Here is a 13,672-nt window from a genome sequence, read left to right as displayed (position 1 = left end):
GCTACTCTGTTCTCGCATTACAGGAACAGTTCGTCGGGACAGGCCGAATCATCAGAAACCATAGCATCACAATCCAATATTGCAAGGCGAACTCAGTACTACTCTTTCTCGAGACGAACGAATCCAGATACAGATCAACCCACCATATAAACGGTCAATAAAGGCGTTTCTTATATTCGCAACTGACCAAGTCACTTTTGCCTAGATGACATCTATGAGTGGAGTCTACCAATAGGGATCTGTGAAAAAAAAAAAACGGTTTCCACGAGGCACAGAAATTACGGTAGCTGTTTCCGTAGCCCTCTGTCGTGAATATCCTCTGTGTACTCCTTCCCTTTCTACTATACGTCGTCAGGATGTCAACGGACAGAACTGCATGACATCCAATTAAAGCTGCTTTGCTGGTGTAGCAAAAAAAAATCTGTTTTCCACGAAGGAAAAAAAGGCGGTATGATGAAATGGGCATCCTGCCATAGCGGCCCGGGCCTATTCTATGTTTTGGGAAAGCTGCATGTGCAAAGACACAAGTCACCTGACTGTAAGAATTCCCCTTTCTCTGGCTGTCCGTACGTGACTGACACAGCTGGTGACGTGCGCCCGCTTCCAACCTGGACGGCTCGCTCGAGCCATTGCCGATGCGTGCTTTCGATTCCGCCAATTAATTGACGCCTAAAGAAAACCTATTGCCAAGGGAGGCCAAAGGCGCGCGTGTTCCACATCACGACCCATAACATTACCCGAGGGAAGGGAACGGGGCACGAAATACATTCGTTGTCATTCGTGTGACGCACGTGGGGCAACGATGCTCCATGTCTTGTTTATTGGTGGGTCTGAGAGAGGAGCCTCACTAGGCAACCGGGCGCCACAGACGCGTGCTCATCGTGCGCGGCTCGTGCGCGAGCGCGATACCAATATGAAGTGCGTGCTTGGGAAAGGGGACAGCCGACCACCTATTGGGTGAGAATGCGCCATGTGGAGGAGAGCGGCGGAAGGGGGGAGCCCGTACGCACGTACTCAAGGCTGCCAGAATTTTTTTTTCTGAGGTGAGAAAGGCGAGCTACGTGCACGCGCTGCGATTGCGGCACGCTTAACGGCTACTCGAACTTTTCCTTTCATTGTCGAGAGGGAGGCTTCTGTGATCGCCGGGGGCAGCGAACCGGGCGTTCGGCTCGCGTCTCCTCCCCCTCGCTCGTGTCCCTCTCCTCTTCGACGGAAGGCAAGCTTCAAAACACCAAAAGCGCATAAAAGAAGGGAAACGGTACGTGATCGGTCCCAGTTGACTTTCAAAAACCGAGAAGAGCGTTCGCCGGTGCATGAGCAAGGAAGCGTTCCGTTCGGACGCGTAGTTCGATTCCGCCAACGATCGGGCTCGTTAGTTCTGGACGCTGGCGCAGGTGCCGCTAGACAGCATGGAGCCCATTCCGCCGGTGTACAGACCGCTGCTGCCCAGCAAAATTGTCTCAGCGTGCATATCCCTAGCGGTTATAGGTGTATTGTACTACTCTGCGCGGCAGCTGATCAACTGGATCCGCGTCTATACCTGCCTACGCCATGCGCCTACCCCAAAGGAGAGCTTCCCCTTCGGTTTGATCCTAGACATGTGGCGCAAAGTCGCATCGATGGACTCATCGCTCGAAGTGCCAGCCAGTGAGTACTGCTACTGAATTTCTCCGCTAATCGCGTACTCTGCTACCGTATCCTGTTAATTTTGGCAAAGGTTGTGTGAGAGCAGATGATAGATAACCCGAGCGACCGCTGCTGCGCTTCTCTCACTGCCCAACTGAAAAACGATCCGAACGGTGTTAAATTATTCCGAAGTGATTTTACAGCGTCTTTCCTTGCTCTATAAACATTTCACATAGGCACCTGTGCCCCAGACTGCGACGCAAAGGTTGACAATCCCCAGAAAGAGACTGGCACCTTTGAGTCCCAGGCTCTTTGCCAGTGATTCATGCAGTTTGTTAGCTTTGCTCTCAGCCATTGTTTAGCACCACAGAAGCTGAACAAAGCGAGGTAAAAGCACAAGCAATGTTAAACATAAGGGTTGCAGAGCCTTGCTGGAGCCCACAGATAAGCCCTTCAACAGAAATGAATTTAATTACATAGAGAATTTGAAAAATGTTTGGGTGCTGTTCAACTATTTCTTGTTGGCAGCGCTTCTTTGTTCGACCTTCCGTGCACATTTGTTGCTTATTTTAAGCGGCCGCTTACATATCCGCTGCTTTTCTGATTATGCAAGCCTGATATTGTAACATGAAAGAAAGTCGAACAAGGGTTGAGAGGGAGCCCTAGTCCACAACCCAACGGTCGACAAGAAGAGTTATCCTCGTCGGGCCAGACGAAGACAAGTCATTTTGTCTAAACGGTGGCTTTCGGACTAAGACTCCCCATCCACCCTTGTTCAATTTTTATTGATACTGTCTAGTCATTTTCATCACCTTGTTCTAACCTGGATTCTGATATAGTGATAGTAAAAGAATTCCCTTTCGCAGTGAGGTTTGTAAATATACTTTCATTAACTGACGCAATTAAGAAAATAGGCTATGCATCTCAAGACGTAGCGCCGAATATAGGCTGTCAATAAAGTTGTGAATTTTCAGACATTTTTCGCAGTTCCGTAGAAAGCATAGAAATTAACCTCATAAACTCTAGACTCTGGTTTACCACAATGGAGTGCACTAAGAACCCTAATTCCGCGATTTTTGTGACATTTCTTATTGATTAAGTTTGACCCTTGCAGTTTTTAAAATCTGGATATCTTTGTTTACAGGGCTATTCAATTACTTTAATATGATGTTTACTGAAGTGCTCGACCATGACCTGACAGTTGCTTACTATGGGCCGAAGCCATTTCTTATTGCTGTGACTCCTAACACGGTGGAGGTAAGCATTCCGGCGCTCTTTCTGGAGATCTCTTCTTGCTGGCTTCTTAAGGAATATAGGCTGCGAAATCTGCAACCTTTGCTGATTTGAAGGCTTATTATGCAACCAAAGGCGGCACTCCAAAATTTCAACTTCATTCGTTTTGCTGCCATTACTGCTAAGCGAGCTAATTTATTTGTTCTTTCCAGTAATGATAAATGCGCCCAAATGATGGGCGTTTATTTTCTGCAAATCTGAAATATCCATTTTCGCAAACTTCTAGATAGCAGGTCAAGTCTGAAGACTTGAGGAAAGTTTTTGATACTTCAGTTGACATTGACGGGACCAAATAAAAGATTGTTTCATCATTCTAGCAGTTTTCTTGGTTGCGCTTTCCTGCGATGCCCTTCTTTCTTCGTTTAAGTTTTTACTTGTCTTCAGTGCTCTAATATCCGATTGTGTAAACGCATACGTTTATACGTATGTTTATGTTTATATTTAAAAGTTTAGTGCTTCAAATTGCAATAACTATAGCAAATTTCTCGGCGCTCACCGATACTTGACACAATCTTAATGTTTTTTTTTTCTTCTTTTCAGCGAGTGCTATCGAACAGCGAAAACGTCAACAAGTCATTTTTGTACGCTATGCTCAAGAGCTGGGTTGGGAACGGCTTACTTACCAGGTGAGCATGTGTGTTGTTCTTTCCTGATCTACGCTTAGCACCAAGTTTCTGGCAAGGAAATATGCCTGCACTTGACAAAAGAAATGAACTAAAACCGAAATCGATATACAGCTTTACCAGATTCCTTATGCGAGGGGCAGAGAATATTTCTTGGGAGTTTCTTTTGCACAAATCAAACAGAAAAATACCAATCTAATTTCATCGAAAGAGCTAATTTCGCCCCTATTTGGCTTTTAGTTAAATATGCACTGCTATAAAATATTAATAGTTTAAGAACGTGTTGAAAGCTGGTCTCACTTAACTTTCTTAGGTGATTACACTGTTACAGAGAATGGCTACATAAAAACACGTCAACCTGGCTGCGTAGCGTTAGCGGGTTCGTAATCATTGCGCAAGAGATCGAGTTAACCTCCAACTGTACTTCCGCCAAAACCGGTCTATCAATAAAAGAACGCATGCGCCTTTGCCGCTCAAGAGCAGCAGCGCTCACCTGCGATTGCGAATTCTCCTCCTTCGGTTAAAAGAAAAGTTCGTGAGCAATGCCGCTTTTCAGATCTAACTTTTGCTTCTTGTTGATGAAAGGAACAGCAATCTTAGACAAAAAAAAAAAAAAAAAAAAAAAAAAAAACTCCGGTAAGAAACATTGAGCAATCCAGGTCAGAACTGCACTTTGAGTTTCTGTAAAAACTGTAGCGCAACTCTTTAGCCTCACACATATAGAGGAGCGCTAGTTGCAGCAGGACTGCGCGCGATGAGGGGCCAATATTACGCGCACTGGGGCTAACCCGTGACTGCTTTATTGATGGTCTGACAGAGTTTCCCTTGTGTGCCGGGGCCTGACCGGGAGACATTCTTTTTTTTTTTTTCATGTTGCCAGCGAGAAAACAATCTGGAAGAAGCGCAGGAAAGTGCTGACACCGGCGTTCCACTTTCGCGTCCTCGACGAGTACGTGCCCATAATGAACCGAAGAGCAGCTATGCTGTGTGAGAAGTTGGCTGTGCTGGGACAAGACCACTTTGACTTGCTGCCGGTGATGAGGCTTGCGACATTCGGCATTCTCTTCGGTGAGTACGCCTCTCTCGTCGAGCTGTACATGAATGCCTTATTTCCCCGACGCCGTAGGCGTTTTTGACAGGCAATTCGTTTTCTTCTACGCTCTCTGTCCGTTTGTCGTCCTTCAAGAGGCCGCATGCTGGGCTCCTTCAAAGATGTGATCGAAACGTCCTCAATCCACAGGAAGTGGCGCGAGTACCATGAAAGTGTCCAAAAGCATCAATGGTATCAAGAGGAGCTTAAAAATTATTTTTCGCCACAACGTGAACTAGTACTTGGAGAACCTTCGGCGGTATTAATAGAGGACAAGGCAGCGAGATAAACTATTAAAAAAAAACCATGTCGCGCACCCGTGCAGCTAGGTTTTGTCGAATGGCCCTTCGGAAGGGCATTAGTGCCACAGGATTTATTTCCAGAACATTTAAAAGGCGCAAGCTTTAGTGTAAAGGTCAGCATGGGAATTGTAGCTTCAACTAAAAACTTCATACAATAGGACGGCGGACACTGATGTTGAGCTTCTAAAGCAAGCTGACATTTATTGAATTCTTGAAACGAAGTGGAAATTCTATCAACCAGTTTGGTCAAACTAGCAGAATCTTTGTCATGTAAAGTCGGTGATGTCTCAGAGGCCACAAATTTCGCAGCACTATTGATTCGTAGCGTTCCTTGGTGCATATGTGGCGTGTACAGAATGTGTCCGCATTGGCTGCGGAGCTTATGTCGAGCATAATAGTCACAAGTCTTGTATCGTTGGATAGCTTATGTTGAGCACAATCGCACTGAACTAATTTCTAGGTTTAAATTCATTAGCATTAGTAGTTAGCTGAGAATAAATTAAACTTCAAGCTACATTGATAAGCATATATCATTCGATATGTTATATCGAGTATAATTGTTTTGAACAAACTGCAGGTCTTAATACGGCCTCTAATAGTTAATTGTGATAAAAAAGTACCTTTAAGCTTTTGCATCAAGTCACATACTGCTGAACAGCCTATATTAAGCACGACTGCACTACACTAATTGCAGGTCTTATTTAATAACCACTAATTACTGAATTGTGGTCAACAACTGAACTTCAGGCTACAACGTCAGATCATATATTGTTTAAAAGGTCTTGATGTGTAAAATTGTTTGCCAAGAACTAAAGTACGCAAAAACCAAGTAATACTGAGCTAACGCTCGTCTAACTCGGTCCAAAAGCACACACAACAGAAGCGAAACAGTAGGAATTAATCCTTACACTTTTACAACGCATAAAGAAACTTAGTCAAATATTATGGGGAATCCCCCAAGGTGGAGTGGATTTCTAAAAAGGGAGTAATACTCACTGACATCCACCCAAGCGCAGCCATACGGCTACAATGGAAAGCTTTGCAGGAAAGCCCCGGATCAGGATGAATTTTTCTTTCACTACGAAGTTTCTGAGAAAGCTGTATAGCTTTCTTTTGTAGCCGTACGGCTGCGCTTGTGTGAATGTCAGTGAGTAATTACTCTCTTATTATAAAGAAACTTAAGTGTCTCTGGTAGTTTTTCCCGTGGTTTTTCCCAGCCTGTGACCAGCAGTAGAAGGTGCCTGCTACTATTTTTTATTGCGAACAGCTGCGATGTAAATATACGTGAACCCACCTATGTAGGAGCACTATTTTGTGTCAAATATGGTTGAACAAAGATTCTAGAGTTCCAAGTTTTTCAAACTTCCGGTCCTTCTTTACTTTTTTCAGAAACTGCTATGGGGATAACCCTTGACGAGGAGGACGTCAAGAAGACCGGTTTTTTGAAAGTTAATGATGAGTAAGTATTCAGCTTTTATTGTGTTACATTATATTCAACACTGAGAAAACAACGCAGAATTTTATGACAGTTAAATTGTTCAACGCTCATTCGCCGTACTTTCAGGATTGCTACTGACATCATCACAAGAATGATGAATATCCACCACTGGCCTGAGTTTATATACCGGCGGACTGGGGCGGGCCAGAAGTATTACGAGAAAGTGGAACTTATAAAGAAATACACTCGAGATGTGAGTACAGATCAAGAGTACTGATATTTATCGCACTCAGGTATTCAGCATCAGTTTCTTGTTGCAAGATGTTTCTTACAAAAGTTTGCATTGTTATTATTATTATTATCATTATTATTAAGAAGAAGAAAGAAAACAAGTGTTACTGGTAATACCGTGGTCAACAATAGCAAAGAAAGTTCAGCTTAATGTTTGTCCTCCTTGAATATACGTCCATTTGCTTGGTTAGCAAACATATGGTTAAAACATTAGTGCGCTACACACAGCCATCACACAATATGAGAGAGTTGCCGCTTAGTGCGCTCTTTACTGCCAGCGTGACAGGGCAGCTTTTTGCACGAATTCTCGGTTAGTTTGCAGTAAAACTGTTAATTGCTCCTACAGTAATTAGTGCCGCAATTCCGTGGCGAGAAGAAATAGCGATCTGAACCAACATGTAAGAAATGCTGGTCGATATGTTCCGCGCTTTAAATTTGAGCATTAATATGCGTTTTGCGCTCATGGAGACCGAACTTTACTTCAGCTAAAACTCTGCATGATTTATTAGATTCTGGACTGTAGAAAGAAGAATTACAAGTTGGAAGGTGACAAAGCGGTGCAAAAGAAAAGCTTCATGGACATACTCCTGCGTATGCACATGGAAGAAGGGATCTTCACCGAGGAAGAAATCAGGGAGGAAGTCAACACCTTCATGATTGGGGTGAGCATTCCTGTGGCACTAAACAACAATGCTACCGATTGTGGCAGCAACGTTTTCTAAAAAAAAAATCTCTCTTTTTTTTTTTCCCGCACAAACTCCCGAGGCATTATTTTTTCGGTTTGGTTTGGTTTGTGGGGTTTAACGTCCCAAAGCGACTCAGGCTATGAGAGACGCCATAGTGAAGGACTCCGGAAATTGCGACCACCTGGGGTCCTTTAACACGGGCGCCTTGCTTTTCGCCTCCATCGGAAAGCGACCGCCGAGGCCAGGATTCGATCCCGCGTCCCTGGGAATAGTAGTCGAGCGCCGTAACCACTGCGCCACCCCGGCGGGGCCATTCTTTTTCAGTTCAGCTCTCTGTTGTAAAAGTGCTTTATTCGGATACAACTCGGGAAGCGGAAGCAAGCAGCCGATGTCCTCACAGTTGCTCCTTCAGCCAATGGCGTCGACCGATTTTCATGACGCCACGTTTAATCTCATTAAGCCTTGGTGAAAATATTTCACCGTGTCCACTCTGTGGTGTCCCTCTATAAGGTCGAAGGGAAAAATATTCGCGTAGTCCTGAGAATCTGTCGATGTCATTGAATGCAATAAGGTCCTATGAGGGGAACACCTGCTTTGTATTAGGCCTATCCGAATATAGTAAAGAAGAAAAATAAATTAGATATCAAAGGTTTACATCTTCAGGTATAGCTTAACTTTCACGGCGACGATTTCAAGATGTTCTTTACACGTTTTATGAGCGCAGTATAAGAAAGTTTGTTTTACGTGCATTGTGCCGCAGGGGTTTGACACGACCGCCACGTCAGCGTGTTTCGCAATTCACCTGCTCGGAAACCACCCAGAGGCCCAGGCAAAAGTTCACGAGGAGCTCGACGCCGTCTTCGGCTCTGATCGTGAGCGACCTGTAACAACCGAGGACATCAAGCAGCTCAAGTATTTGGACTGTGTCGTTAAGGTACGTCTTCATAAAATACGGCGCTGTTAAATGAAGGCGAAAAGCTGGCTTAAGGGTTAAATTGAACCTGATGGCCAGCCTCCAGAGAAACGCGGCTGGCGAAGTTTTGGCCACCCGCTACTGAACTGTTGGTGGAGTGTGCACTCACTGGGTTTGATCATGGCCGCTGTGATTTCCTTTTCATCAACATCTTGCGTTTCGATTTTCATCCTTTATAATGTACAAAATTACGTTACCGAGGATTAAGTATGTGATATGTTACCACTTTCAAGCCTGAATGCATTTCCTGTCAGCTCACCTATTTATTAAAAAACCAAATTCATCGTACGATGTTTTTAAAAGGGCACTTTCAGCTAATGCTTCACGAATATATGTTCTATGTATATATACAAAGGTCAACAGCACAATCACCTTTTGGGCACTGTACTACACTATACACTATAGACCGGGGTGTAAAAAGTAACTTAGTAGACAGTTCTTAGCGTTATTTTGAACGAGTACTAAAATCCTCATACACGCATTTTGGCAACGTTTATTTGTCCTGGCCCCTTCACGAGTATGCATCTGACATGTGGTAGTTGGCAGGTGGCATGGACGGTTACTGACATGCCGGTGGTTTGTGCGATATCATAAGACAAATTTCATACCCGAATCGGCAGGAGCTGCCAACTTGGCCAGTACTTACGAGATGAGAATGGAACCCACAGGAACCTTGGATTCCTAGTCAGGCAAGCCACTCTTAGGGCCATGCAGGCATGTTGGCACGGCTTAGTTAAAGTAAAGCTTTAGGTTAAAATTGTGAATCTCACCAATTTCGGGTGGGCTTACAAATTTTTTGGTAGATTTTGATCGATGCTTATTGGAATGTGCAAGCCGAAACTGAAATCAAAGTGAAAACCGAAGTGCCAGAGCATTTAAGTACGTTTTGGACTAGCCACGTTAAATCAGCCGCCACTTTCTCGAACTGCGCTCGAAATGTAATCCTTCTGAAAAACAAAATCGCCTTTTGCCTGGCAAGCGTAAGATAATATTCTTTAAACTTCGCAGCTCTTCTTTTTGCCATTTCATATGGTAATCCCAGGTTCACAACTAAAGCCATTTCTCGTGTGATCAATGCGAAAGTTCTTAATAATTCGCTCCCAGCCACGGGCAAAGGTTTTATGATATCAATTTAATCTCGTCTCCGATGAAGTTTCAATTTTGCTGCCTTGTAAAATACATCAGATACAGTACTTTTAAAAACAATGGGAAAGTCTAAGCAAAACACTCTTGTCGCATTCTGAAAGCGCTCAGTGAGGGAATGCTGGAAGACCAAAAACAGTGGACACTGTTATGCTAAGAAAATATCTGTTATGTACTTTCTGTTCTTAAAGAATTCTTAGCAGATAGCAAAGCAATCGATGGAAATCTATTCACGGGAAAAGTACTATTTTGGTTAACGTGAAAACTTTGTGTAAGCTACGTTTGATGTTTCTTAAAGCGTAGTTTTTATATGCTTGAACAGCCAAACACCTATTCTGAATACATGTTTCATTCTTCTAATCTCAGGAAGCCCTGCGACTCTACCCGCCTATTCCGGCAATAGCCCGAAAGCTGGGAGAAGACGTTCTTATCGGTAAGGCTGATTTCGCATTTATGTTTCTTTTTATTTAATATATTTTCTGAATGACATCAGTGTCTGAAGCAGTGCCCGCGTACCGCATGAAGAAAATGGAACGCGGAGGTGGGCTTTACCTTCCCCAAACGAAACACATGGAGGAACTCATCCTGAGTCTCGAAATTAAAGCGACTCAGACTATGATGACGTCGTAATTGAGGGCTCCGAATAGCTTCGAACGCTAGGAATTATTTAATGGAATATCTTGGCATTGCACAACACAAGGCCGCTTTTCGTTTCGCATTCATCAAAACGTGCTCGCCGGGGTTGTATTTGAACCCGGGTCTCCCGGCGCAGTAGTCGTGTGCTCTAACCGTTAAGCCACAATAGTACGGCAATGAATGCTACTTATATACTATACATATATATATTGTAAGAATGGGGGGTTTATTCAGCGGATCAACAGGACTTGATCAGCAGGACTGAGCAGATCAGCTTCGAACACAGCGGCAGCGAACACAGGCAGATCCAGCACGCGCAGCGATCACGATGCCACTGACTGGCATGTTCCTTGTGCACTTCTTCCTCTTCACAATATATATATATATATATATATATATATATATATATATATATATATATATATATATATATATATATATATATATATTTTCCTTGGCCTCGCCGACTGTTGGCTTCTTTCCTTCACATATATATATATATATATATATATATATATATATATATATATATATATATATATATATATATATATATATATATATATATACTGGTAGTATAAAACATATCTTCAGAGTTATTGCGGTTTCGCACTCGGACGCAAAAATTATACCTGCAAAAACGCATGTCTAAGCTGTTGAATTACTGACTCAAGTTAGCTTATATAAGTTGGCCTGACAGAGGTTTATGTTCTTGGCCTGCGATCACCCTTCTTCTTCGCTTACTGACTTTTTGCGCCAGATGTTCGAATAGTTTGAAGAGTAAGATCGATCTTAGTATATAAATCATTAGACTAGACTAATTTTTGAAGCTGTGCTCCTATAGTACAAAAACCTGATTGATCACATGATAAATCACCTTAAGTAGCAGTATTTTATTACAGATTAATTTTCCGACTATAATTAAAAATAAGTACCTGTCTTTTCTGCATGAATTTAGAGCTTCAAGCTGGTGACACATCGAGTCTTTCTTGTTTTTTGTATTTTTTTGTACGTGGGCACCCGTGTTCATATAATCACTAAAACATATTGGAAATATTTGTAGCAAGTATAACTGAATTGTTTTCTTTCCTTATGAATATTAAAAATAGGCGCAGTTGGCTGGTGAAAACATTAGTGTCAGATTTCTTTTTCGCTTGTAATATATGGAAATATCACTGGAATCTATCGGACATACGTCAGATGAGTGTATTTGTTTCTGTAGTTGACGAAAGTCTGATAAAGGCTGAAACAGACCACGAGAACCCATTTTTGATGGTTGCCGGTTATTCTGACCGTACTGTCTTCGTTTCTTTTGTACATTTCAGAAAAATACACCATACCTAAAGGAACAGTCTCTGTTATCTTCATATACTTCATGCATAGACATCCTCGATTCTTCCCTAAGCCGAACGACTTCATACCGGAAAGGTTTCTCGAGATGGACAAAGACCGCCATCCATTCCTCTATATCCCCTTCGCCGGCGGTGCTCGCAACTGCATAGGTGAGTGAAAGTAAGGATCCTCGTGAACAACGTATGAGCTAACTATAACTAGTCGGATACATTTTTCATCAGTAAAAGCCACACGCGTAACTGCACGTTAGCCTCTTCGCCGCCTCGAAGCAGCAGAGACATCTTATTTCACACGGAGACAAACTATTAATTCAGCAGGTTGTCCAATAAAATTGAATTTAACTTTTCGCACTCTGTCATAACAACAAATTTAAAGGGGTTTTTACAAAAGTCATTTTGCCCTTAGGTAACGGTCACAGGATGCAACAATTTCATTAAAGTAATCTCAGAGGTTCAAAAAGCTTCAGACTTCAAGGTAAAATTCAAAGCGTCTATAAAATACGTGCAGTCATCTAGCAGCTGTAACAAGAAGCTTATCATACGGTGCGTGTTACTTAACCGATTAATAAGGTGGCACGATAAAAAGAGATGTTTCCAAGAGCACGTTAAGGAAAATATAATTGTACGATACCCTTTTGAGGACAGCGATGATGTTAAAATAATTTTCAGTGGGCATAAATTCTGCATTTCGTTAGGTCAGCGAGACACCTGCGCAGTACCCGTGTGTCCCTTCATTTCTGTGTCTTCATTTCTTCGACAGGGCAAAAGTTCGCTCAGCTAGAGGACAAGATTCTACTGGCACAGATCCTCAGGCGCTTCAAGGTGGAATCGAAGATTCGAAATGAAGAGCTACAGATGTCGCTGGAGCTTGTTTTGCGGCCAGCACAGGGCCTTCATCTGAAGCTGACACCCAGGGACCACGCAGTCACGTGAATTGAAAGAGAACCGTAGCAGGGTTGTAGTAAATTTTGTGATATGCGCGGTCGCGGTCGCTACGACTACATTCAACGAGAGTACAGTGACTTGACGTTTTGTTTATTTGTGCAAGTAGCAAAGTATGTGGGTAAAAGGTGATTGTACTGTCGACCTTTGTAAATATGTACTATACATCTAGTAATGTTATTGAATAAAGTTCCTGAGAGTATCGTAACCGCCTTTATGGTGAAATTACGCCATTGCCTTCACTTTCTTCCGCATAATATAACCTGAATATAACCTAAAACTCAGTGTCGCGCCTAATTCACGGTGAAATTCTGAACAATATAGTAATAAAAATGCAACAATGCAGTGTCATCAAAAATTTCGTTTTATATAGAAATGTGCCTATTCAAGCATCACAGAAACACTCCCGGCCGTGGGCAGGAGAATGTTTCTGTGCTTGGATAATTGTGCGTAGCTCTATTTTATTTGTTTATTTTTTATTTATTAGAACCTCAAGGGCCCCCATATGGGACATTACATGAGGGGTGGGCACTTGAACGGCGGTTAACAATGGTTTTTGTGAAGTGATTACAAAGATGATGAGGCTTCGATGGCAGTCTTGAAATGAGCAGGGTCGGAGATTAGGGCAAGGCTGCTGGGAAGGTCATTCCAGTCGTGAGCTGTGTACACGAAAAAAGACTTCTGGAATGTAGTAGTGTGGGCACGATGCGGGATGACGCTGTTAGAATGGCATGTGCGGGATGTTCGACATACAGGTTGGATGAGATGGCTGTCACGAGGTGAACTATGGAAGAACTTGTGATAATGGCAGAGGCGTGAAATTTGGCGACGGGAAGCGAGAGAAGGAAGTTGAAGTTGAAGCTTTACTGCAGATATGCTACAGTATCTTGAGTAGTTTGATAGGATAAAGCGAGTAGCACGGTTCTGTACAGATTCAAGAGCTGTGATAAGGTTAGTTTGATGAGGATCAAAGATAGCACTAGCGTATTCAAGTTTAGGTCGCACAAGTGTTTTGTAAGTTAACAGTTTTAAGGAAGAAGGAGCCATGCGTAGATTACGACGAAGGTAGCCAATTGTTCGGTTAGATGAATTTATTATGTGGTTGACGTGGTACGTCCATGATAAATCGTTAGTGAGGTTAATACCAAGGTATTTAAAAGTGTTAGTGGAAGTAACGGCAGAATCATTAATTTTATAAGCATGCGGAGTATAATTTCGGCGGCGATGGAAAGAAAGTAGTACTGTCTTTGTAGTGTTTAGAGACATTAGCCACGTTG

The 13,672-nt window shown here is 42.8% G+C and overlaps 1 protein-coding gene across 1 annotated transcript; it reads left to right on the top strand.

The window, feature by feature from the left end:
- Nucleotides 1-940: 940 nt before the first annotated feature.
- On the top strand, nucleotides 941-12,742 carry LOC146203485 (cytochrome P450 4c3-like). Its single transcript, XM_084588788.1, has 11 exons — nucleotides 941-1,647; nucleotides 2,771-2,883; nucleotides 3,460-3,545; nucleotides 4,423-4,610; nucleotides 6,324-6,393; nucleotides 6,499-6,625; nucleotides 7,173-7,325; nucleotides 8,110-8,283; nucleotides 9,832-9,898; nucleotides 11,427-11,603; nucleotides 12,214-12,742. Exons 1-11 carry the CDS (start codon nucleotides 1,410-1,412, stop codon nucleotides 12,384-12,386), a joined length of 1,566 nt encoding a protein of 521 aa, XP_084444914.1. The 5' UTR covers nucleotides 941-1,409; the 3' UTR covers nucleotides 12,387-12,742.
- The last annotated feature ends 930 nt before the right edge of the window (nucleotides 12,743-13,672 follow it).

Source organism: Amblyomma maculatum, chromosome 1 (assembly GCF_055883805.1).
Source record: "Amblyomma maculatum isolate TAMU_Amacu chromosome 1, ASM5588380v1, whole genome shotgun sequence".
Taxonomy (NCBI): Eukaryota; Metazoa; Arthropoda; class Arachnida; order Ixodida; family Ixodidae; genus Amblyomma; species Amblyomma maculatum.
The sequence above is the reverse complement of the archived record's forward strand: the minus strand, read 5'-3'. Positions and strand labels throughout refer to the sequence as shown.